Source organism: Peromyscus maniculatus, chromosome 3, assembly GCF_049852395.1.
Source record: "Peromyscus maniculatus bairdii isolate BWxNUB_F1_BW_parent chromosome 3, HU_Pman_BW_mat_3.1, whole genome shotgun sequence".
NCBI classification, from domain to species: domain Eukaryota; kingdom Metazoa; phylum Chordata; class Mammalia; order Rodentia; family Cricetidae; genus Peromyscus; species Peromyscus maniculatus.
The window spans coordinates 27714220-27737126 of NC_134854.1; the positions used below are offsets into that span (position 1 = coordinate 27714220).

Below are 22907 nucleotides of genomic sequence, written 5' to 3' on the forward strand. Positions count from 1 at the left end.
GGATCATCTAGACTATCAGAAGAGACTGTGTTCCCTCTCAATAAACTAGTTCCTTCAGTCTACAAGTAACAAGTGTACCCAGAGTTATGAGTGGATCAACTGAAACTCTTTCTCCATCCCTTACACCTCAATGGGAACTTTAAAGATTGTTTTCTCCAAGGGTATTTTAGTTGCCTTTAATGTTAGGTAGGTTCTGTGAAACATCCTATTTAGTTCTTCTAGTCATTTACTGTCAACTGACTTTGAAAAAGGTGTCATACATCTTAAGATGCTAGAACAAGAATATGTCATTAGAGTTTGAGACATAAATAATATAGTAATCCTACCTATACTTAATTTTTCAATTAAGATCACAGTTATAAAGTCTACAAATAACCATTCCAGAAAAAAAATCATAATATTAAACTATACAATTCACAGAGAAGCAATCTTTTTTTCACAGCAAGCTTAGCTTTGAAATATACAAAATTAAAGACTATTCAATGCAGCATTTATATTACCAATTTATCTTAATTGCCTTTATTGAAGCATGACAGTACCCTTTTCTTTGACTACCAAGCATGACATAAAGCCCACCATGTAAAAATATTTTCAAATACTACGTTTTGCTTAAGTCATGTGTAACATGACAGGAAAAACCCGGGGGTTTCTACACAGATTCAGAGTTGTTGCATTTTGTTTCAATTTTGTTGCCTGATTTTATAGAAAGTGGTTCCGAGCATATGACATTTTGAAGTGGAGTAATCAAAGAACAAGGGATACTATTTTAACATTCAAGAAAGAAGGAAGAAGTAACCAAACCTGCTGCAAAATAATGAAATGTTCTGACTAATGGAATAATGTGTGATGGAACAGGTGGAAATCTGAAAATGCGACAGAAAAGCAGACCTCTTCTTAGAACTAGATGCTGAGTTTGTGCTGACTCCAGGAGGAATGTCGCTATAAAAAGAGTCACCATCTCCAGGCTTTTTTACATAATCTCCCTGCGGTAACTGTCTAAGGCATAATAAACATTTCAGAGTCAGAAAACAGGACACACACATGAACACAGACATATACAAATATTATTTCAGGAAAAAGAGAGGTAGGGATAATGGTCTACATGATCAAATCTATAACATATGAGATTATTAATAAATGCGACAAGTTCAACTCCTTCTAGCTGCAGAGGTCAGAAATGCAATCATGAAGTCTTGGCAGGCTGGATGAATAAAGCCTTGCTTTCAGGAGAAATATGGAAAGATGAATTATTTTCAGTGCAACATCACCCTACCTGGAGGTGTTAACTACAATAACTTTTTCCTTTAAAAATTGATGTTGAAGGTGTGTTTAGACATTCCTTGCTCAAATAAGGCAGGCTTTTTTTCAAATCTAGTGAATAAATTATTCATGATTTAAAATATATGATAAATATTCCCTTGACTTAGTTTTAAAAGATTTGATTGCTTTCAGTTATTTTACAATTAAAGCCAAATAAAACCTTACTAGAATGGTGTTCAGTTTGCAGCTCCATTATTTAAAGGAAATTTAGAAGATTCAAATTTGAATCAAAACAGTAATTCTGTATCAGACAGTAGAACATGTAAAGGAATGTGACTTAGCAAAGGAAGAAAGAGTTGAAAAGTAGCCAGGTTTCTTGGGAGACTATGGAAAAGCATCTATGACAGATGGTAGTGACACTTCCTATCTCCACCACAGCAGGAGGGGGCGCAAGACAGGAGCGCCTGCTTAACCCTTGCAGGACCAAAGCCACTTGGCTCATTCTGAATGAGCTAAGACAGCCACAGTCTAACTACTTCTCCAAAAGGAACTGGAAGAAACGCTCAGTACCCCCAGACAACTCTGCCCACAGCCAATGCAGACTTCAATGTGTGGCCTCAAACAGCCAAATGCATCCAAACCACGACTAGTTCACTCATGCTATAGGTGGAGGTGTCAAAGCTAGAGATGGGCTAAGAACTTCAAACAAGTATACATCACTAAATCTCCAACAAATGCATCTGCTCCCTAAGTCCCTTTCAGTTCAGTTTCCGTTAATGGCCTTGATGGTTTGCAGATACTGTTTTAGCTCTCAGAAACCCTTTGCAGATGTCCCCTTGATTATTTTGATTCCTATTATCACTGTTTAAAATGCTTAGTTGTTTCTGACTGAACATCCTCTCCTAAATTATTTGGACAGCTCCTACAGTACAAATCAGAAAAAGATTGTTCAGTGGGTATAAATAAGGCATGTACTTTAATTTTAATTTTCATGAAACTCTAGTTTTCCATACACTAATTAAAGGAAAAAAAAATCTCACTACATTAGTTTCTAAAACTAGCTCCACCCTTGACTGGCAGAGGTTCCACCAAAGTGAAGGAATCAATCCTGGAGTTTGAAAAGTTTCAGTTTAATAGAGTTCTGGGATACTTCTCGATTCTTACCTAACTTTACTGTAAAAGCCTCCAGAACATAGATATTACTTCTTAGCAGTCTCCTCAAAATCCCATAAGGAATGGAGTAACTCTCCTTACATGGTAAATGCCAGCAATAAATTATGAGTTTCCTTACAGTGTTCTTAAGAGTGATACTGAACATCCTTCCTTCACTGTCCCAAAATTGATCTTTCTATTTCTTATGTATCTATTATATTTTAGCAGACTACTACTTCCTGCTTTAGAGAGGAGAAAGAATCCCAGGTTCCTGCGATCAATAAAATTCCATCATTTGCTATGAAAAACCATAGAAAGCCAACTAGATGAGCTCCTTAAAAATTTTAATTGACCTTCTTTTATCCAATTGTTAACTGTTTTTATGGCTTTTGACTTAAAATTTTAGTGTTTTTATGTTTCTCCAGTTTGGATCCTAAAAGTAATTATTTAGACTGACAAAGTGGTAAGTTTTCAAATGGGAAATTGTCTTCATTTTTATTGCATTATATACAAGTATTTTAGATACACATGTTGGTATAAATAATTAGCAAAAGAAAAAATGCTTTGTGACTGAATTATTTTTCCTCAAAAATCAACCTTTCCTACATTAGTTACAAGATGTCACTTTTTTCTCTATACACAACCTCTTTGTTGAACTGATGTACCTTATTAAATAACATTATTTAAGGAATTTCTATTTGCTAACACAAGGATCAACACCTATCACTTAATGATTTTGGGTAGACTATGCAAACAATAATTTATTTTCCCACATCTATAATTTACAAGCTTATTGACTGATTTTTATTCTACTTCAGATAACAATGTGTTCATAAGTGTAAGTCAGCTAGTATTGAGCCCTATAAATGTAAACATCAATAAAGGTTTTTTTCTGTTTCTTGCTTTTTTGGGAGGGGGGTTGCTGGTTGCACTAACCTCAAAGCCTTTAGATAAATAATTGGTCTGATAATGAGAGAAATCTGACCTTCCTTAAAAGTATCTATTGAGCAGTGGTATTTATCTCATCAATCCATACTCAAAATTAGAAAATGGGGGGTAAAAGGTCATAACCTCAATATGGAGGAAATATTCCCTAATCCATAGTTAGTGACTGGGCTGTCTCTTATAGGAATTGTTGCTCTCTTGTTTTGAGAAATATTGTGCAAGTTATACCAAGTCATGTTGACAGATGCATGAATATAACTGAAATATGAAGAATGCAAAAAAGAAAAAAGAAACCAAAAAAGGTTTGGGAAAGAAAATGTGGGGAGTCCACAAAAAAAGAAAATAAATGGATAAAGGAGATGAGAGAGAAAGGAAGGGGGAGGTGAGGGAGAGACTGTGCTTCAGGTGAAGCTCCGGAGCAGACAGATGGGTCTGATCATCACGCTCCTCCCTGGTCACAGGGACATGCTTATTTCAAACAAAGGGAAAGGATTTCAACCAAATGTGGACAGTTTATAAACTTAAGCCCACCAAATATTCCTTGTTCTGTTTGTATCTGCAAACTCAACTGAAAGCTAAAATGTACAGTTCCTGCTGGAACCATACAGCTGTCTGTCGTGCTCTCTGTGATTATACCTGAAGAAATAATAAAATTGACCGGGGGAAAAAGGTAGAGGTTTTCTTCCCTGGAGGTTTTAAAGAAAAAGACAAGTAGCCATCTTTGCAATGATTCAATATCTAAGGCTTCACTGTAGCCCTGTGATTCCATGGTTCCTAGCCTTCCCAGAATGCCACCGGAGGAAATAAAGTACTATAATAACGTATGTGTGGAGGTATACTTCCATGAAGTCCGAGAATGGGGCTTCTATTTTTGTTGTTGTTGCTCAGTAGGAAGTTTGTTATTTGATTCATTTATAGGATTGTATGCCTGTCTTCTCCAAAAGTCTGAACATTAGGCCCAATTTGGCATTTCCAGACCATTTCAATGTTAATAGCCACCTGGCAAATGCCCATATGTTTAATACTGCTTAAAGCACTAAATGCCAAGGCAAAACCTCATGTTTTGTCAGCCAAAAGGAGTGTGTGGGCCTCAACTGAGCTGATGGCTCCTGTGGTCCTCTCCCTTGACCACAGTGCTTTAAGAGTTACAAAGAACACTGACTTGACAACTGAGAAATGTTAGCAATTTTCCTACACCACACAACAGCAGATTAACTACTAACTTCTTGTCTGTAGGGCTTCCCATCAGAGAACTGCAAAGGCAACCCTAATTTCAAGGTAAAGATAACATCAAACGTCTTGTCTGTAGTTCCTGGCACCTTTGGAACCAGATGGTTCTTTATTTGAATGTCTGCAAATCATTTTATAGGGTTGAACATGTACTGACGTATGTGTGGTCTGTCTGCTCACCCATTTCCCCTCTAATCCCTAATGCATATTACCTAGAAGAACTCTGAAGACACTTTCATGCATAACTTCTTGATCTAGCATCCATCCTTTGTTGCTCTCATCTTTGAGAACCATTACACAGAACTAGTATTCATCAGCCTTAAACAAGGGGGTAAAGTTTTGTTGAACTATAACAACATATCTAAAATAAATTCCTCTGTAGATGGAATGACTCCCCAGGCATTGACTGGATTTCTGATGAGTTGTCATATCCCTGCAACAACGGCTACAGTGCCGGGAGGTGTTAAATTATAACAGATAAAAGGGGATAGTGATAGTGTGCAAATGTTTTTAACTGTGCATGTATTTAATCAGAATAATAAATTGGTATATGCCTTTAAACATCAATCATTTTTGCATGGTAGGCAGTCTCCGTGTTCTGAAGAGCATCCATAGGGCAGCTTAGAGCTTTGCTTATGTTGTGTATTTGAGGCATGATCTTTCCTTTTTGTATATTCAGCAGTATCATAGTTTTACTTAGTTCCTATAGAAATGGTTCTGAGATCAGCAAATTTTAATCTTATCAATTTAATTATATTTTTCTGCTGAAGAAATCCACAGATCTTGGGTTTCTATATGACTATAAAACTTTTACCCACAGGAAACCTAAGCAGGCCCTGCTTTCCTCACATGCGTCTAGACCCATGAGGTCAAGACATGTACAAAGAAACATTTTGTGTTTTTAAATTTTAATAAATTTTGTTTAAGTCTCACTCTTTCTAATAATAAGTTTTTTTCCCCAAGGGAAATATTTCTAATATCTAAAATTAGGATTATTATAGATTATTGTTTCAATCAAAGTTATGATCAGGATTTCAATTGACATCTTTGGGTATCAGGTAGTCACAAAGATTCTATACATATTTACAGCTAAAGCCTTGTAGAGTTTAAAAAATAAAATAAAGGAAATAAAAGAGTAAAGATTAAAATTTTGATTTCCGGGAAAAAAAGAATCTTGTGGTCAGAGTCTGAAAATGTCTCATTATTTACCATATCTATTCCTACAGTGCCACAAGCACTTAATGGGACAGGGGAAAATTCAGTAGGAATCTGTGCAAATACTCTGAACTCAGAACTAAGTAGTATATATGCAATACCTGGTGTTGGTTCATCAGTTCCCAAGATAACGTTTTAGTTTTCAGTACCAACAGCAAGTAGAATTAATAATTTTTAAAATGTGAGAAGTGAAATGTCCATTTCAATACTATGTCAATTTGGACAAAACCTGGCCATTCCTATCGAAAACATGAATGCTCTATCTCTTTTATCCTGTTTGCTAAGGAGATCTTAAGGCTATATTAAATAGGTGTTTGACTTTCTCCATGGGTTTCATGTAATAATAACACAGGAGGCACAACAGCTCAGAGATTCTAACTGTGCAAAGTCCCACTTTAGCTACCTTTATGATTACCAAAACATGCAAAAAATGTTTTCTTACATAAAGTACATTGCAGAACATCCCCTTGATAGGAACACATGATAAATCTTGTAACTTATAAAAGTTATTACTACAACAACAGTAACAAAAATAATTTCTCTCAGACTATTAGGTAGTAAGAGCGTTATAAACATGAAGGAAAGCCAATAAACCAATGTAAACAAACATGACAACTTAACATAAAGGAAGTTTGTTTTGATGAGAAAATCTATTTCTATATACATATTGCTATTAAAAATAATTTTAATTATTATTTCAAAATCATAAAAGGTCAAGATCATTCTTACATAAAACACAAAAACCCACTTGAAACTGCATGTATGAATTCCAACAGTGATACAAAGGGTTAAACTTTTTAGTCATATATTCAGATCACTGTCATCACATACCTCTGTTCGCGATAATTTCTGTTCATAGACAGAAGAAAGGAAAAAGAAAAGCATTAGTTACCTACAGAACCACATGAACACAGCATCAAACACAAAACCCCGGCCTTCCCTGAACCACCTTCCCTAGAGGAATTTGAACTGGAAAGTTAAAATGAGGAACACACACAAAACTTCATCTTATCATAAGGAGAGACGATACCAAAGAGTTAGTGACAATATTGTCAAACAACTGCCCATTTTAATTAGTATTTATTTTAAATTTTGCTTACTTTTATGTATATTTATGTTTTGCCTGCCTGTATGTGTCTATTCTATATGTGTGCCTAGTACTCTCGGAGGACAGAATATAGTACGTAACCCCCGAGAACTGGAGGTACAGGTGGTTGTGACCCACCAGGTATGTGCCTGGAACCAAACTGGGTCCTCTCTAAGAGCAGCAAGTGTCTTAACCACTAAGCCCATTTCTAAGCACATAAGTTCGGTTGTAATCATTAAAGAGTAACTCTTTTCAATATCAGTTTTATTTACCAGATATTTAATAATTATCTAGAGTCAACCCTATTGTTTTTGAAATTTTATTTACTTTACTTTATGTGTATCGGTGTTTTGCCTGCATGCATTTCTGTGGACCATGTGCGTGCAGTGTCTGCGGAAGCCAGAAGAGGGTGGCAGATCCTCTGGAACTGACAATTGAAAATGGGCCCTCTAGAAGAGCAGCGAGTGCTCTTAACCACTGAGCCACCTCTCCAGCCTTGTCAATTGTCAATTCTACTTTAAATGTAGGGATGGATAGGTAGATAGATAGATAGATAGATAGATAGATGATAGATAGATAGATAGATAGATAGATAGATAGATAGATAGATAGATAGATAGATAGATAGATGATAGAGATGAATGAATGTTGATTTACATGGTAACAATCAAATTATTTATACAAATTAACTACATTTTCATAGAAATCAGTCTTAATTTACTCCTACTGAAACACAAACATCCAACTATAGCAACTGTAGCTCTTTCTAAGAAGTCCGAGCAGGAGAACATACAGGCATGCCAGAGCACTTTACTTATCATGGATGGTCAATAAAAATGCATTAAAATAAAGCTGGCTTTTCATACGTATTAATACTTCTTTCTCAAGCTTCACACTGGATGCATTTGCTCACAGTCCAATTTCTGGTTTTGATTTGGCCGTGAGTTGAAGTAAATTTCTATGACTTCCTAACAAACTAATCTTGTTCAGAAGCATGTGATAATGTACTAGCAATAAGTTTTTCAAAAGTCACTGACTTTCTATCTTGATGTAATTGAATATTAATATTTTGAAGGCATATTAGAAAGGCCAGTGGCTAAGTCATCTGGAGTTCCAACCTCGACAACCAAACATAATGCTTCCACATGGCACCTTCACCTACCAGTCCACTGCATTAACACCAGAAAGCTAACGGCAGGCACACGGAGTAAAAGTGACACTGTAGTATCCTGTTCCATTCCATTAGCTATCAGACATTTTACTTTTTCATCTCATTGTCCAAGTGAGAACTCCCTGTTTGCTATCCCTCTCCCAAGGCTTGAAGCAAGGGTGGAATGTTGGAAGAATGGGAGGACTGAACACGAAAATGGCTTCCCAGGTGTCTAGTCTGTTTTCAACTTCAAACAGAAAACAAAAAAATATTATTTTCATAGTTTAATTCCTCTGCCAAAATTGCTATATTCTCACTCTCTTTCTAAATATTCTAAACCATGACTTTAATCCCAGCATTTAGGAGGAAGAAGCAGGTAGGTCTCTGTGAGTTCAAGGTCAGTCTGGCCTACAAAGTGAGTTTGTAGCCAGCCAGGGCTACAGAGTAAGACTCTGTTTAAAAAAAGAAAAAACAAAACAAAACAAGTAAACATATCCTGAATAATTTTAAATTATTAAATTTTAAATTTTAAAACTCTAGAACTTGGATCTTAGGTTCAAATTATGTCTAAGAAGGATACCACAATATGAACAAGATCTGTCTTTTTTCTTAATCAATCTGCAAGGTGTATAAATTTAGAAATGCTAAAGGCAAAATGTAATCCCCCCTAAAGAAAACAGGTAATTTCTACAGACAAAGGTAATTTCACTAGGAATAGGTATGTTTTGGTTTCATGTTTGCTGAACAGTACCTTTTCCCAGGACTATAAAAATTATTCACCCATATCACACATTCTAGAACAGTTTTCGTGGGACCAAATAAAATCATTGAGCTATAATGAAACAGCAATGCTCGTGATAAGCATTAGCATGTGTGTCCTACATCAGAGAAATAGAGAAAACAATGACTCCAAGATAGAGATCATTTGCCTGTGGCATGAGGAAAGACCTTCCTTTCACATGTACAATTCTATAAGTGCCTAAATTACACTTTGAAATGTATTGAGCATCTGCTACAACTGATCTAGTGCTAGTTAATCGGGGTGAAGCTTGGTCCAATGCCGCGAGCTCCTTCTCTAGGCCATCCCATGTGCATGAGCCACACTACCTCACTACACTGTGTTTTTGTTAATACAGCCATCCATAAATGGCTTCCTGAATTTTAATGATGGCAGCATACAAATAGTAAAAGAATTGCTCTCCCTTTTTAGCAAAACACTTGCAGGGTTTTAATTTTACAAACAATTGAAACATATACATTTAAAGGTGTCTCCTTTGATTTGGTTTTAGACCAACAGTAGATGACAATCAGACTGCTTACTGTGAGCCAGTCACTACTCTGAATGTTTGACATACAATAACGCATAGAACAAAGATGAGTTTAAAAAAGGTACAGAGGAAATTCTAAATTTAAAATCTTTTAAAATTGTTATTTATCTTTACGCACGCGCGCGCGCGTTTGTGTGTGTGTGTGTGTGTGTGTGTGTGTGTGTTGTGAGTATGTGCATATGAGTACAGCAGTCTGCAGAGGCCAGAAGAGGTTGTCAAATCCCCTAAAGCTGGGGAGATAGATGGTTTTGAGTCATCTGACATGGGTGTTGGGAACTGAACTCTGTAAGAGCAGTACTTCTTCTTAACCACTGAGCCATCTCTCTATCCCCAGATCCAAACTATTTAATTCCCAATTTTGTGATCTACATTTGATCCCCAAGGGATGCTATGAAATGAGGCTAGCATCTATAGTACAGGTCTTCCAAATGGAAAACCCCAGGCTGGGGCACTGGCTGGGACATTGTCAGAGTCAGCAGGTTGAAATATGAAAGAGAACTATTACAGTTTGGATCTGAATGTCCCCAAAAGCTTGTGTGTTGAATGTGTGGCCCCCATGCAGCAGTGCTTACAACTGGGCTCTTCAGAAGGGAGTCAGGTTATGGGAGTTCTGACCTCATCAATAATTGGTCTATTTCTGGATTTATAGCTCAATAGTTTTGGGGACCAAGCAAGGGCTTAATATGGTGGGTGGTGAGCTCTTTCTTTGGTGAACAGCTTTCCTCTGTCACATGCGCCCCATCATGCTTTTCTGCCTTGGCACAGGCCCAAAGCAACAGGGTCACATGACAATAAGAACCTCTCAAATATAAGCCACAGCGAACCTTTTTAAAGCTGTTTCCTCAGGTATTTGCCCCAGCAATGACAACCTAACTCAAAAATGAAAGGTTTACACTACATTTAAGCCATAACATTAAATAGTTACTAGAATACTAAAGAAAAATTTACATTATAAGTATTCAAAAGGGAAATTTAAAGTATTAAATATAAAACTGTTTGAAAACATTTACTTAAAATGTCTGAGGCTACTAAATATTCAAAAGCAGATGACTCTCAGCTTCTAAAAATTAAAACAAAAATTATATGAGCTTTGAAGCTTAAGAAGGAATTAGACACCTAAATTTTGCAGATGAAACTGAATTAAAAAAAAAAAAACCTGAATCTCACAAGCGTCTGATCTTCATAGGAAGAAGCTCATATATATTAATGGCTATTAGGACAAAGGGGCTTTGTTGTTAATGTGATGTGTGGATGTCACATGCATTCACTCACAATTAAGATTGAGTCACTTCCATGATCTTAAAACAACATTCAATATTTTCAGAATAGGAAAAGAGTTGTTTCAAAGTCTAACCTGTGATAAATTATCATTTCTTCTAACCATACCAAGGGTGAGTAATCTCTGATTACTGGACCAGACTGACTGTCAATACACAATACACAAAGGTAACGACATAAAACTTTCTAGTTAACATTTAATCGTGTGTGTGTGTGTGTGTGTGTGTGTGTGTGTGTGTGTGTGTGTGTGTGTGTGTGTGTGTGCAAACATGAGTGCAGGTACCCAAGGAGGCTAGAAGATAATATCAGATCCCCTGGAATGGGAGGCACCACTCATGGGTTTATGAGCTACCAAAATTGGTACTGGGAATCAAAACTGATTACTCTGCAAGAGCCAGTGGCATATTAAACCACCAAGCTACCTTTCTAGCCCTTAATCAAAATATTTTAAAGTAAATTTTTTAGTAATAATACTGAAAAAATTGACTTACTTATAACCCCAGGCAGTTATTCCTATTATGAGGGCCAACACTAAAATGGTGCCAGCAATTATTCCTATTATGATATTGGTGCCAGCAACACCTGGAAGGGAAAATAAGAGGAAAATCAGCAACATGAGTGATCATCACACCAACAGTCTGCTTTGTAAGAGGTTCAGCATGTCTGCCCACCCTGCCAGGGACTTAAACAGGGGTCAATAAACCTTTATGACCACTTCTAAGTTATGTCTTTTGAACAGCCACTGAGACCCAGGGACTATAAACACTCTATCACACTCACCTGGGGGCAAGTGCCACATTACCATTTACCATTGCCATCTGAGGACATCACATTTTTAATCCTGCTGGGGCTTTATTAACGTTACATTACTAAGATTTCAAACCTGTATAGATGACTTAGATGAGGACATTTGTCTGTTCTTAGCCTTGGGAGGTGAGTGAACATTGGGAATTGAGTATTATTCCACACGAAAGGAGCCACAAGAAAGAAATGATGTAACTGTTTACAGGAAATCTTCATCTCTAAAGTGTGAACTCTTTAACTGCCCACACTTAATTTTCTCTTCTGAAGAACTGCCCCTCCTGTCATGTCCGACCCATGTCCTCCATCCTTAGCACCTTGGTCAATTGCTTTTCTTCTACACTTCTCAGAGTTTAGACTATAGAAATGAGACTCTATAACAAAGAATATTTTTAAATACTTAAAAATTAACTCATTCATCTTGTTTACTCAGTTCAAAACTATGTAATGATCCATTTAAATTGAATGCTTTATTTTTTGTGACTTTATTTTATGTGTATGATGTTTTGTCTGTGTGTATATATGGTATGTTTGTGCCTGGGGCCCGATGAGGTGAGAAGAGAGAGCCAGATCTCCTGGGACCGGAGTTAATGGACAGCTGTAATCCATCGTATGGGTCCTGAGAACTGAACCTGGCTCCTCTGCAAGAGCAACATGGGCTCTTAACCACTGAGACACCACTCTACTTTCTTAATTTCAAAGACATGTTAGAAAATAAAAACACAACAAAAAAGGCATGAAGGCCGTGTGAGAACTTGATGGAACAAGGAGGGGTTGCTGGGAGTGAGAGGAGCGTGAGAGAGTGTGGGAGGGATGGCTGTGACAGAATGTACTGGATACATGCATGGGATTGTCAAAGAATAGATCAATTAAAGATGCTAGCTAGGGTTTGTTCACAGCCTCAGGTAATTATAACATTTGAAAACCTCTGAAGTAGGACAGAATAAGGTAAAGTCCGTAGGTTAAATTATACTCAGTGTGACAAATCTTTACAATTTAATGAAAATGATTGGTTTCACAAGGTAGACCCCCCCCATTTACATAGATAACCATTATTTCTGAGTTATGATAAAACTCTCAAATACATCGCCGGGCGGTGGTGGCACACGCCTTTAATCCCAATACTCGGGAGGCAGAGCCAGGCGGATCTCTGTGAGTTCGAGGCCAGCCTGGGCTACCAAGTGAGTCCCAGGAAAGGCGCAAAGCTACACAGAGAAACCCTGTCTCAAAAAACAAAACAAACAAAAAAAAACTCTCAAATACAAATACATACAGAGAAAATTCCGCATTTGTTATATGTACGTATGACAGAATGCCAAGGCAGATACCTACCATTGCCAGACAAGGTGATGCCAGTCTTTGCATCGTCATTGTGCGGAAAATGGGTGCTGCAGTCGGCACCCGTCCAGTGCCTGTTGCACACACATTTGAGCTCATTACTGCAAACCTAAAATCCAGAGGTGCCAACAGAACATCAGTTCTCTGTTACAGAGAAGCAAATAAACCCCAACTCAGAATTATCACACACAGGCTTTAATGATTGCCATAAAGAACACTTCCATCCTGATTTTAGCTTTTTGCCATATATACGGTTGAGTTACTGCAATTTAAAAACATGTAGGGGACTGATAAGATGACTCAGGGTTTATAACACTTGCTATGTGAGCCTCATAACCTTAGTCAGTCCCAGGAATCCATGTATAGGAAAGGAGAGAATTGATTCCTTCAGGATGTTATCTGACCATCACATATCACACGGCATGTGTGTGCACACACAGACACATCATATACACATATAATAAATAAAACATTTTGATTATATAGGCTAATACCTCTGTTTAACACATGAATATTGTAAATTATTTTTATGCCATATGTAGTCTTACTTACTCTTGTTAATCCATTAAACTAAGCATTATTAGTTAAAACCATATTTTGTTTTAGCATGTATTTAAAATTTACTAGGAGGATGATTAAAAAAAGTCACTCATTTCTTTAGCCCCATGAGAACTACTTCCCTAAATCCTCCTAGTGATTATAGAAAGGGGGTAAAACAACCCCTCTTACGTTACTGGAGCAGAGTTATACAACTATGTGTATTCTCTTTCTTACGTGCCATAAGATTTCCTGTTTTTGGTAGACAGTGACAACTGGTTACTTTCTAAAGTAAAGAGACCCTGTGACTGTCAGCCCAAGCTTAGCTCTCAAGGACATTTGATATCCATTGTATGAAATGATCAGGACTGAAAGCTTCAAATTACAAAATGAGGTCCATTGCCTCAACCGGATAAAACAAGCAATTCAATCAAAGATTCTGTAATGCCAAAAATCACATGCTAACAAAAAAAAAAATCAAACTGCTGGTAAGGAATTCCTAATGAAAATAAGAAAACTGGATATATTCGTAGAAGGTTCATTCATGGAGGACTGGTGTTTGACTTACAACTTAAATAAGCCCTATGCTAGCCAATACACAACTCTGAAAGAACAGAATTAAAGTATCAAAAGTACCACTCTTCTGTTCATCCATGAACAGCACTTCCCCTGAAGACTTCATTATTTCCAAGTTTTAACCTTGGCTATTATCTCCAGTGTGGCTACAACAGTTATCTGTGGTCAGTGCTGATTCGGCTGCACCCAGATGACCTAAGTAGTGAAATATCTGCCTCACTCTCTTTCCTCACTCCCCACATTACAGTGTGTAGCTTAGTCTTCTTGCAGGACTCCTAACAGTGGGAGCAGGGGCTGTCTCTGACTCTTTTGCCAGCTATTGGGACCCTTTTCCTCATACTGGATCACCTTGCCCAACCTTAATATGAGGGGAGGTGCTTGGTATTACTGAAACTTGATATGCCATGTTTTGTTGATATCCATGGGTGGTCTGACCCTTTCTGAATAGAAATGGAGGAGGAGTGGATGGGAGGGCAGAGTGGGTTGGGGGAGGGACTGAGTGGGAAGGGAGGAGGAGACACTGTGGTCAAGATATTTTAAAAAATAGCAATAATAATAAAAAAAATCATTTAGAAATTCCATTATAGTTTGCTAAAATCCATCTCCTAAATCACTTGCAGAAAACCTGTCATTACACTGTATGGCATCCTCTTAGCACAGGAAAGGAAGATAGAAGAATTTGATTAGGAAAATTTACCAGCTTTCTTATTCCCAGACTTTCTCAACTATACAACAAAAATATTCAAGTAGCTTTGATCAAGTTAGTGTTCACATGACAACCAGAAACATGGGTAATCACACTGTCCATAATTAAGGAGCTATTACAGCGTTAGATCTACTTGTGTAACAGAAAAGAAATGGATGGGTTTCCAAGGTGAGGCTCTGGCACTTACTCCATTTCCTGAACAAACAGTGCCTGCTTTATTGCTCACACAAGTGCTGAAGTTGAAGGAAGCCACAGAAAGACACCTATGTTCCAAACACATCATCTGAGGACCACAGGGCGTCCCATCTTCCACGTAGCCAAGATCAACATCTTCTTCAAGCTTAACATGCCCACCACTAAAAATAAATTGGAAGCAAAAAGAAAAGAGGATTCCATTAATTCACAATTCATCTTAAGTATAAAACTAAAAAGAAATATTCCTTCTCTGGTCTTCTTTTTTTTTTCATAAAAACCAGTAGTCAAAGGATGTTTAATTACTTGTTTTTTGTTTCATTGAGATAGGATTTTATGTATCCCAGGCTGGCATCAAAGTCTTAATGCAAACAAAGCTGTTCAGAACTTCTGTTCTCTGGCCCCCATCTTCCATACACCAGGGTTATAGGTATACATCATCACACCTAGAAGTGTCTTGTAAGTGTAGAAAGTAATAGAAACTTTGGATCTAACTCTTTTCAGAGATAATTATATTATCTCCGAATTTAAACAAAATTTAATTTAATATAAAATTAATTTAAAATTGAACAGAATTTAAACAAAATTAATACAGCAAGGGCCAGAACTGAGCTAGCTCTATTATTTTTCCTTGGAGACTTGGAGCAAGTCTGATTGGTTGACTATGTAGGCATCAAGATTTCAAATGTGTTTCAAATAAGGATTGGAAGTGGGTTTGGTTTCCAATGCTCCCAAACATTGCACATTCCCAAACATGTGCAAATTCTACGGGGAATGACTAAACCACTGCTGTCACTGCTCAGTAGCGCATCTCACATGTTTTCTCTTAGAATTAAATAAAATAACAAACCAAGTTGAAAGTGCATATATGTAACTAATATTTTCATATGATACCTTGCCAATGCTAGTAAAAAAAAATCCATAAAAAATCTCCATCTTGAATACAAAATTAATCCAAACTCTCTGGCTATTAATCCCACTGAAAATGCAGCTGAGCATCAGTTCATCTTCCTGGGGACATCTCTCTTATTAGAGTTCCCACCAGCTCCTTCCTGTCTGTTCTGATTTTACGCTGTACCTGGCACAGAGCTGTAAATCCTGGGTCCCTCCCACCATCAGCCTCTATGTGATGCCGTCTCTCAGGGGAAGGCTCTGCTTCCTCTACACCTTGTTTTTCTCTCACTTTGTTTAATCTTCACTTTTATGGGGTATAATTGTTTCATTAACTTTTTAAAGAGAAGTATAGGAGAATACGTTTTGGGGAAATCCGCATGCTAACATGTCACTTTCTAGTCTCAAAGTATATCTGATTTTTTTTTAAGATGGCATCTTGTTCTATAATCCTGCTCATCTCAAACCCATCCTGCTCCTGCCTCAGCCTCTGAGTGCTGGGATTAGAGATGTGTTCCAGGAGCCCTGGCTTGGGCCTGCTACAAAATTTTAATTTATAAATAACTGTCCAAGTGTCTTCTGATTCCTGGGCTCCTGGTGCCAAACCTTAAGCCACCCTAATTCCTGAGCCTCTTCTGTGGAAACGTGATGCCTCTTCTCTGCCCCACAGTGCTCAGTTTCCACAATGAAGGTTACAGCTTTCTCTGATGCCATTGGTTGACAACTTCCTCCTTACTATCTCTCTGGTCTTCTTTATGTCGGTTCTAGTTGGGGAGTTCATCCTCGTTGTTCTATTTCTTTCTTTTTTAGGTAAAAACCAAGTTTGCTTTTTTTTAATATTTGTAAATATATATTGGTCAAGGTTAAGGTTGGTTAAGGTTCCCAGGAAAACAGAAGCAATAAAAGATAGATGGATAGATAGATAGTTAGGTAGATAGATAGATAGATGGATGGATGGATGGATGTATGGATGGATGGATGGATGGATGGATGGATGGATGGATGGATGGATGGATGGATGGATGGACGGACAGACGGACAGACAGAAAGACAGAAAGGAAGATAGTTTCTTTTCTTTGTTGTTGCCCTTCTTCTAGGGAGACAATTTAACTACTAAGCTTCACTTCTGCTGTTGTATTTTAATCCAAAAGAATCTTTTTCTTCCATGGTCTATTTGATTGAAGTAGAACTTTTTTTTTATTTCATGATAAAAAGTCTTGGGGTTTTCTGTTTACTCTGGTTTTTCATGTTAGAGACTTTTTTTTTTTTTTGCATGCCTGTCAGTAATGACCACACAGATGACTGGACCTTCCAGAGCATTCTCAGTGAGCATTCCCCAAGGCTGAACCACTTCCACATGACCCTGATATCAACCCTTGAACATTCTCTTTTATTCTCTATGGAGACAAATCTTGAGTCTCCAATGGAAGGGTACACTGGCCCCTTTGTGACTGAGTCCCCTTTTTTCTTTCTCTCTCTTTCCCCAAACTTCCACGTTGCCTCTTTTATCTGAAAATCTTCCTTGAAATTCATCTAATCTCTCCTTCAACAGCAGATCATGCTGCCAGTTTTGGAGACATTAGAAGACATCTTTGGCTGGGTGTCAGCCTTCCCTCTTACTGACCTACAAATCCAACTTTCTCAAAAGCCTCCTCTAAGAGTAAGCCACACAGCCATTTAAATGCACATATTCCAGACACAGATTGTCACTGCCTCTGCTCCACTTCTGTGCTTTCCTGCAGATATAAACCTTCCAAAGGAAATTTGATTTTGTGGGACTTCAGGAAGAAACAAAAATGAGCAGTTATAGCTGGGCGGCGGTGGCGCACGCCTTTAATCCCAGCACTCGGGAGGCAGAGGCAGGCGGATCTCTGTGAGTTCGAGGCCAGCCTGGTCTACAGAGTGAGATCCAGGACAGGTGCAAAGCTACACAGAGAAACCCTGTCTCGAAAAACCAGAAAAAAAAAAAAAAGGAAAAGGAAGCCAAGACCTGGAGGATTTTACTGAGCAACTGAACATACTTCCAGCCACGACATAACAGTCTACACACATCGTTCTTAACTACTTCTCGTTTCTTTTCTTTAGGATTTACTCAGTCACCTTTATGAACTAGATTCACGTCCCCACTATGAACTTGCACAAAACTGGAGAGAGCAGCAGGTCCAAGCTGTGTTCTCAGGAATTAAAGTTATTAATTCGGTCACAGAATGGTCAGATAATTACCTGCAGTTTAATGTTCTTCCTTGCTGCACAACTAATGTAGATGTGATTTCACCATCGAGTTCTCCAAGCCTTGGGATATTGCCAATATTGGTGCATAAAAGGTAACCACAAAGCACATCCCTGTGTTAAAAGAGTACAATTATTGACTTGATCTCTTCCCCAAAGACAAAAGTAAATTTGTATTTTTTGGAGTAATGTCTTCTCTCTTATTAGTATTTATTATCCATCAGCTACATTAGTTATATGTATGCTAAGCAAAGTAAAACAAGCTCATGCCAATTGCCTACTGCTCTCAAAACGGACTTCTCAAAACTCCAACTGGTGACGCAAAATCCTAATAACTTCCCAGCTTGTCTCTTATGCCTATCAGCTCAATATTTGTTTAAAGAAAATTATCTATCAAATACACATTTTTATCAGAATGATTTCCATACAGTGTACTGCTGGACATGATAAACTTGTTTAGTGTTGGGTGAGTGAGTGAACTTTGCATGAGAAATACAGCTGCTTCTGCAACCTGTCTCCCCAAGCCCAAGAGGAGAGATCTACTGCTCACATAGACTCCTAGCCACATAGCCTCACTACCCTTCTAAACACATCATGGTATTTAGAAATTAACAGATAAGCTGCTGGGATTAAAATACTGCTTTATATATTCTTTTAACACACATTTTAGTTATCAATAATGATAATATATCTAAATAAAAATCGTATAAACATTAAGCCAGATAGTGGTGGCACATCCTTTTAATCCTAGCACTTGGGAGGCATAGACAGATGGATTTGTGAGTTTGAGGCCAGCCTGGTCTACACATAGAGAAACCCTGTGTCAAAAAACAAAGCAATCAACAACCACAACCAAAACCTGATTAACATAGCAGCAAAATCACATATGGAAATATCAGACTTTATATAATGGATAACAGGGAAAAGTGGGGACCTATATTTATCACTAATATATAAAGGTATTAATTTATTTATAATTACATATAATGTATAAATTATATATGTATAATATATAAAAGGTATTAATTTATTGTTTAAAAGCATTTTAAACATTGAAATATATGCAAATATAAAATTATATTTTAAATATATTTATATCTTATAAACAAAATTTTAGAAGAAATTTTTAAGTCTTTTTAGTTTTATTCATGAGAACTAATGTTTGTAATTTAGACTCTATACCAAAATCGGTACATGATGTTTATCTTCAAGGGAACTCCATTGTGTGAGAAGACACAACACATGCATAAGCATGTCCAAAATAAAGAGCTGAGGGCCAGGGCCATGAGAATAGCACGAGGTCTGTGCCTGTGAGAGTTCAGAAGGGAATTAGGAGAGCCAATCAGGAGATAATTTATACAGAAAGTTTTCCCAAACGGGCCTTGAAAAATGGATGAATTTCTCACTGGTGTTGGTGTAGATGTAAAGACTACTTCTAAGGAATGAATAGCTCAAACAAACACATTAACACAGGGCAGGGTGCTGGAGGTATTAAGAATAGTAAGGTTGCTAGAATTTGGAGGAACAAAGGAGAAAAGAAAAAACGTGGTTTGGCACACATCACGGAGGTGCCTGGCTGGGTTCTTCCTGCTCTCCTCCCCCACCCTTCTGAGACAGGGTCTCACTATGCAGGCCTGGTCTGGAACTCACTGTTGCAGACACAGAGATCCATCTCCCTATGCTTCCCAAGTGCTGGGATTAAGGGTCTGCACGACTGTGCCCAACCTGGGTTTCCATTTTATTTGTTAATTAAGACCAGAGACTTTCAGCAGAAAAATTCAGAGAGCATTCTGATACCAGAATACCAGATACTAATTCCCTTCTAATCCTAGCTACAGGATCTTGGGCACAGACACCGATTTTGCCTTGGTTTCTTCATCTGTCATGCTGTCATGATGTTAAAGTCTCAGGCTCATCAAAGTGAGACGAAGTACTCAGCACACCGTGTACTTCACTACATGATAAGCACTGTTCTGTTACTCAGCACCGAGTACTTCACTGTATGATAAGCACTATTCTGTTACTCAGCACACCGAGTACTTCACTACATGATAAGCACTATTCTGTTACTCAGCACACCGAGTACTTCACTACATGATAAGCACTATTTTGTTACTCAGCACACAATGTACCTTCACTATATGATAAGCACTATTCTATTAATTAGCTATGGGGAACTAATGAAATTTAAGCAAAGAATTGACATATTCAAAAGGATTTAGAAGATTATTCTGGTAATAGTATATTTGAGAATGCCAGCAGAGAAAACTCCAGGGATTTTTGCAGTAGTTAAATTACAGGGCTTAGCTGTGCTAATGACACTAACAATGGAAATGAAAGGATAAATTCCCATCAATGGTAAGGAACAAAGGGGAAAAACCACCATGATTCATGTTTGGACAATGTGCAGAAAGATGGAGTCAATTATTCTTATCTACCTGGAACAGTGAAACACTGAGACATTTAGCAAAGACAAGAGGTAGTTTAGAAAGGAAAGAGCTAGCTAATTCACTCAACAGCATTGGTGATAATGGAGTTAATTTTCCTCAATCTTAAGATGCTGAGAGGTCCTATCTAGGTGAGAAAGTTTAGCAACTACAAGGATAACCTGAACCCTAAGAAAGAGGTGCAGGTGCATGTCAAGAATTGGGGTCATTTGTGATGCTGGGGAAAGATGAAGAGAACAGACAAGATAGCATGTTTTACATCCCACTTGGAATTTATGCTTGTAAATGGGATGATGGATGCAGTCTGGATTAACATCAGCATTCACCGTTTGTTGCACTGTATCCAGGTGTCTTTGTCTTTTCCACAGTTACCCTTCTCAGTGCCCTCGATGTTCAGCTTCTCATAGCAGTACTTGTCAGATGCCGTGACCTCTGGAGCAGAACAGAATTTCCCATCAGTGATGGAGGAAACTCAGGAGCTGTTCACAGGTTTGCAGCGAGGGGAGCTACAGTTTAAGGACTTGTTTACTACAGTGTTATCAATGACAGGAACAAGAATTGCACCATCACTTACAAAAGTTGTACTACATCACAGACATGGCTTGGGTGTATCTTCCATGAAACCTTATTGGAAACAGGAAAACCAGTGTACATAGATCTTTGAGGGGAGTTGGGCTACAGACTGAGGATACTAATTAGGGGATGGTGCCATCCTTGAATGTATAGTTTAATCTCAGTACCAAATGCATGAGTCTCAATCAGAAACTTTATTACTACAAAGGGCAATGTTATTCAAATAGCTGTTCTATGTAATCAGAAACAGCAGCATGATTTCACCTTGCTTACCGAATTTTAACTGCTATAAAACAAACAAACTTCTATTTTGCTTTTAGATGAGATCGAATTCATTCTAAATCTCTGAAATGCAAAACCATTTTAAGGTAGTTCCATCATCTTTGCAGGTTTTGGTTTTTCTGAAGCCAGAGCTGGCTCTCAGAGTCACTTGCTAGAACAAAATAATTTTCCAGCCAGGAAGGGTGGGCTAAGCTTGTTATCTCATCTCAGGAATCCTGAGATGGAGGCAGGAGGATTAGGAGTTCAAGGTCATCCTCTATTACCCAGGAGATTCAAGACCAGTTTTGGCAACATGAGATCCTATTTGAAATGGAGAAAAAGAAACAACAAAAACCAACCAACCAAAAACTAATAAAGACTTTTGTAAGCTAATCAAATGTCAGTTGGCGATACAAGTTAAGTATTGCTAGTCCAAAATCTGAAATGCTTCGTGTTCTAAGACCTTTCAAGAGCTAACAAGATTCACGCACAGAAAATGACACGACCTAGGCTGAAGAGATGGCACAGTGAGTAACAGAACGTATTGTGCAAGTGTGAGGACTTGGGTTCAAATCATGTACAAAGCCAAGGGTGAACCTGCATGTGCCTATGACCCTTGAGCTACGAGCAGTAGAGGCAGGAGGATGGCCAAAGCTTGCTGGCTGCCTGATTAGCTCCTGGTCAGTGAGAGCCTGTTTCAAGAGAATAAGGTGGAGAATAATGGAGTGGGACACCTGATGTCCTCCTCTGGCTTCTGTGGATGCACAAGCATGCACAGCCACACATATACATGAGCATACCACACACACACACACACACACATACACACACACACACACACACACACACACACACACACACACACACACACAAAATATTTTTAAAAAGTGAAGTCCACGTCCTGAGCTAATATAAGAAGTCTCAGTAAAAATGCAGGTGAATTAAAAATACCAAAAATATTATATAAAGTTATTCTCAGGATATGTAATATATACATAAAACACAAATGAACTTTATGATTAAACTTGAGTCACATCCCCAAAAGTATTCCCTGACATAAAAAATTCCACAAAAAATGATATAGAGTACAAACTGGAATGACTAAATGTTTTCCTCATCTCAATGCTTCTCAAGAGACTCAGAGAACACACCTTACATAAAGGATTCCAGCCATTATTTCTTTTTCTTTTTCTTTTCTTCCTTCCTTTCTTTTTTTTTCTTTTTCTTTCTTTTTTTTTGTTTTTTTTTGTTTGTTTGTTTGTTTGTTTGTTTTTCAAGACAGGATTTCTCTGTGTAGTTTTGGTGCCTGTCCTGGATCTCACTCTGCAGACCAGGCTGGCCTCGAACTCACAGAGATCCACCTGGCTGTGCCTCCTGAGTGCTGGGATTAAAGGCGTGCACCACCACCGCCCAGCCCAGCCACTGTTTCTGATAGCTAAGGATTATGATTCATTTTATAGTTTTTCCTAGTACAAATCATCTTTCAAAAGAACTTCGGATAATCTAGACATGGTAACACATGCCTGTAATTCCAGTACTTGGGAAGCCAAGGCAAGAAGCTTACAAATTCAAGGTCTAACTGGCCAAGATACACGGCTAGGCTACATAGTAATACTCTGCCTGAAAGTGTTAGAAGAAAAAGAGTTTAGAAGAAAAACATCTTCCAAAAATACTGCCTAGAAATTCTGGGAAAAAATATACAATACAACAT

General features: G+C 37.8%; 1 protein-coding gene across 15 annotated transcripts in view; it reads right to left on the reverse strand.

Moving 5' to 3' along the window:
* Adam22 (ADAM metallopeptidase domain 22) overlaps nucleotides 1-22907 on the reverse strand; it is a 217931-nt gene that overhangs the window by 16821 nt on the left and 178203 nt on the right. For 7 of the 15 annotated variants that reach the window (XR_013049715.1, XM_016005649.3, XM_016005644.3 and 4 more), the window contains exons 21-27: nucleotides 20689-20794; nucleotides 17910-18029; nucleotides 14791-14959; nucleotides 12779-12893; nucleotides 11137-11227; nucleotides 6634-6651; nucleotides 889-996 (exon numbers count right to left, since the gene is read on the reverse strand). Coding sequence is in view for 14 of the 15 variants with exons in the window: in XM_016005649.3 (XP_015861135.2) it covers nucleotides 889-996; nucleotides 6634-6651; nucleotides 11137-11227; nucleotides 12779-12893; nucleotides 14791-14959; nucleotides 17910-18029; nucleotides 20689-20794 (727 nt within the window). In the remaining variant the exon portion in view is untranslated. The remainder of the gene's footprint in view (nucleotides 1-888; nucleotides 997-6633; nucleotides 6652-11136; nucleotides 11228-12778; nucleotides 12894-14790; nucleotides 14960-17909; nucleotides 18030-20688; nucleotides 20795-22907) is intronic. The other 8 variants (XM_006987152.4, XM_016005652.3, XM_016005650.3 and 5 more) reach the window with 2 other exon arrangements.